General features: G+C 39.0%; 1 protein-coding gene across 1 annotated transcript; it reads right to left on the bottom strand.

The window, feature by feature from the left end:
- Positions 1 to 2,054: 2,054 nt before the first annotated feature.
- foxl2l (forkhead box L2-like) lies at positions 2,055 to 3,889 on the bottom strand. Its single transcript, XM_058763963.1, has 2 exons — positions 3,593 to 3,889; positions 2,055 to 3,493 (listed from the first exon to the last, which is right to left on the bottom strand). The coding sequence occupies exons 1-2, from the start codon at positions 3,648 to 3,650 to the stop codon at positions 2,691 to 2,693; spliced, it is 861 nt and encodes a 286-aa protein (XP_058619946.1). The 5' UTR covers positions 3,651 to 3,889; the 3' UTR covers positions 2,055 to 2,690.
- Positions 3,890 to 4,060: the final 171 nt, after the last annotated feature.

Below are 4,060 nucleotides of genomic sequence, written 5' to 3'. Positions count from 1 at the left end.
TCTTGGGGGCGTATTCGTTAGTAAGTACAACCAATGAAATGCTCCGTTAAAGCCCGTACTCGAATGCTATTGGCTCATGTTGTAGTCAGTCTTTGAAGGTGGGCGGTGTCACGCTAGAATAAACTGTAGAAGGACTCGATTAAATTATACATTCAAAATCACCGATTAGTTTACAACAAAACTGTAGTAGAGTATGTTTACTACTATTATCCGACACCAGATATCACGTGATACCAGTATGGGTAAATACTGTAGCCTACATAACGTGCTGAATTACTGAACTTATTATTTCCTCATTTTTAAATAAAACCGGTCAGACGTGTCTTCCTGTGAAAGAGTAAGGAAGCTCTAATTCTGGATGCCACTGACAGCGAATAACGATTGTGGGTCCATGGGGAAGTCACTTAAAAGCGCCAGTCATTCAGTCAAATAAAACCGTCTGCTTTCAGCAAGGAGACGTCTAGTAAAAGGCTATTATTTTATTCCTGAGAACAAATTATAAAGCTTTGCAATGCATTTATAATAAAATACATATCCTGTAATCCAAATAGAGCACGATCTCTGGCCCATTTATGAAATCACCATTGAATCCAAGACCTGGAACCGCTTGTAATTAGCCACATGCTGTTTAATCATCTGCACAGACATTTATAGGTCTTCTTTTTAGCCATCTGAAAGAATATAGTGGTGCTGGGATGATAACAAGCTTTTAAAATGCACTGCACCATTGAAAGCTCGCAGGTTGTGAAAACAGGAAGTGTATGTGCAGAACAGAAACTCAGAGTGAAATAAAGCCAAAGACCCCTGTGCCCACATCCGCCCACCTTCACCCCCTGCCCACCAGTCATTGCAGGCCAAAGTGCACTATGCTGCCAGACAGCCGATCACCGCAGGGAAGTTACTGGAGGTGATGGGGAAAACCAAACACATGCAATATCATTACAGCCCCTGAAATAATCAAATCAAGCTGTAGAAAGAGGCCTCAGATGCCTTTAAGGGAAATTATGGATGGACCTACAGCCCTACGTCTGAGACCATGGTCTAATATTCATATTATACTTACAATGCATCAAACACTTCTTTAAAATGTAGCTGTTAAAGTAACAGTCTTTCCTCACCATGGCAACAGTTTCAGAGCCTTGTGTAGCCTTGGGATTCTGACACTCTGTCTTTCTTTACAAATGATCTCTTGTTTGTTCATCCAGCAGCTTGTATTTGAATATGGGCTGGTTTTTATGTCAAGATAAAACTATGATATTATATTTCTCTGTTCAAAGGCACTTTTAGGTAAGGGAATGACAAGTTTAAGCTGTAGTGGGTGTTTTGCTCATCACATGTCTGACCTAAATTGAGGTCAGTAGACTAAGATTTGCATAATAACAAGGAATAGACACATCTCATGTCAACTATTATAGAATATCTCATGCCTTTTTCTGTAAATCCAATAAATGGATTCTCAGAAACAAGTTAAGAGAAGGTGACCGCCACATATCAATATATATATATATATATATATATATATATATATATATATATATACATTTTATATAATAAAATATGTTCAGATTAATTATATAAGCAGTGGTCATGGTCAATCAACATAATCTTTCTATATAAACTGTTAGTATGAAAAATGAAATACTCTATCATCTTTTAAAAGATAATAGGTCAAAAGGCCACAAGGGGGCGCAATTTAGCTAAACGGTGCATTATGGAGTTAGAATTACACATAACCATGATCTTGCTCCATATTTTGGAATAATCATCTCATAATTTTAATCACCATTAATCATGAATGTTCATTATAATTAAGTATTTTCACTGCACTTAGCATTTACACAGACATTTAGATATTGAAGCAGTGATTTTCCTGGCATTTTGTGCCTTTTTCAAATAAAACAATTAGCAATCAGCAATAGGCCTATTTTTTTCTCTACAAATATGTTTTTAATTTCAAATATTATTATTATTTCTTTAATTAAGTTTTATCAAATTCAATTAGTAGCCTAATATATAAAATAAATAGTCAAATAAATGAGACTTGCATGACTAGTTATCAGAATTTTATCAGAGAAAAATTCGAACAGGTTATGAACATTTACATATAAAAAAATATTTTCAAATTCCAGAAATGCAGACACTAAACATGTCTATTCAATATACAAAATAATTTTTAAAGAAAATACACCTTTGCATATGTAAAGAAGACTGTAAACAACTTGTGCAAAGAGTTTCCACCAAATAAAATATTCATAAAACATTTTTAAACGGTATGCAAACCATACATCCATTTTAAGATCCTTAATTCACAATTATCTCAATACATGGTAAAAATAAATATGCTTATGTATCTTGATGCTTTCTAAACATTTGCTGAAATTTATGGAAACTGACAACTTGCCAACAACCAAGTGCATTTGAACAGCTCTTCGTCTCTTGACTTTTAAGTGAACAATAGTTTAACAATGTAACAATTTTTCATTCATGAAAATCCACAAAACACAACTGTAAACCCATCAGTTATACAGTAAACTTATGTGTGCAGCAAATGCAACATTTAATTTCAAACATCCAGTCTGGCTTGAAAAGGCACGTTTAACATTTCCAAAGGTTAACATAACAAAAACAGCAAATCTAGATCCAAATGAAAATTTTAGCCTACTTATTTTAAGTTTTCACGTGTCTGTCCATCAGTCAAACGGGTGATGCATCAGTTCGGGATGGCCGTTGTGCGGCGGGTAGCTGCAGGCGGAGATGGAGCTTCCGCCAGGGCTCACCGGAGGAGTCATGCCGCTCAGAGGCACCAGAGCATTAGGATGCCGGTGGTACGGTCTGTAGGACGGGTGAAGGTGATGGTGTTGACCGTGGTAATAACTCACGGGAGAGTTGGCGTAATCGTTTGGAGACAGAGGGCGCGCGTTACCAAGCATGGGCTGCAGGTAGCTGGAGATGTGCGTCGGAGAGCTGGACTGGTGGCTCCAGGAGCTGGTGCTGACGAACGGGCTTTGCCAGTAAACGGGCTCCTGTTGCAGGCAGTACGAGTCGGTGAAGTTAAATCCAGACGGTAAGGGTGGTGGTCGGTAGGGTCTCTTGACGCGCCTCCTGCGCCTGTAATTACCCTTGTCAAACATGTCGCTAAACGCTGGGTCTAGCGTCCAGAAGTTCCCCTTTCTCTCCCCGCCACTCTCTCGGGGAATCTTCACGAAGCACTCGTTGAGGCTCAGATTGTGCCTGATGCTGTTCTGCCATCCCTTTTTGTTCTTCTCGTAGTATGGAAACTTGGATATGATGAAGCTGTAGATGTCATTCAGGGTCAGCTTCTTCTCCTCGCTTTCTCTGATGGCCATTGCAATGAGAGCCACGTACGAATAAGGAGGCTTTTCTGCTGCTGGAGCGGCTCCTCCATCCCCTGCGGTACCCTGGCCGTCCTCTGCGGGGTCGCGGGATTGCAGGTTATCAGACCCCGCGCTGCGATCCATGAGATGGGCTTGAGCTGGATGAATCAAAAGGCGAGATTGTCTGTAGCGAACAGCACAGGTGTAAAGTTAAAAGTGACCAGGTGTGCTTCGGATTTGCTTTAGTCTCCACCTACCTGCCCTGCCTCCTGTCGGTATCCTGAAATAGAGGTCAAAAGTTCGCGAATTCAACATGAAAGAGGCGCGCGAGGGTCGCAGACGTATTTTGACTGCTTGGTAAATGTTATAGTAAACATCTGTTTGATGTCGCCGGCATTAAAAACACTTGCTAACTGCGTCAAGTCAACGTTAATAAAATAAGAATAATATGTTTTCTTTTTATTCGTATTATTTATGTTGTGAATTGATCGTGTAAATGAATTTCAAATATTAGAATAAATATAGAAACTGTAGGTTAAATTTTGCAATGTCAAAACACATTGCAAATCATTCTGTCCTTTTTCTCCCCCCCCCTAAAAAAGGCCTAAATAATCACATATAGACACATATATAACATTTAAACACATTTAACTAACTAACGCATTTAGGGATTTTGTGGACTGCGTGTGTTAAGAACAAAGAGCATCTGATTTGTAAACTTCATC

The sequence above is a fragment of the Onychostoma macrolepis genome, chromosome 23 (assembly GCF_012432095.1).
Source record: "Onychostoma macrolepis isolate SWU-2019 chromosome 23, ASM1243209v1, whole genome shotgun sequence".
Taxonomy (NCBI): domain Eukaryota; kingdom Metazoa; phylum Chordata; class Actinopteri; order Cypriniformes; family Cyprinidae; genus Onychostoma; species Onychostoma macrolepis.
This window is presented reverse-complemented; position numbering and strand designations above follow the sequence as displayed.

Excerpts from the sequence above, each read along its gene's own strand:
- foxl2l (XM_058763963.1), bottom strand. The coding sequence starts at position 3,650 with ATGTTGAATTCGCGAACTTTTGACCTCTATTTCAGGATACCGACAGGA. Across the intron at positions 3,494-3,592 it reads ACCGACAGGAGGCAGGGCAG|CTCAAGCCCATCTCATGGAT; the intron begins GTAGGTGGAGAC and ends TGATTCATCCAG.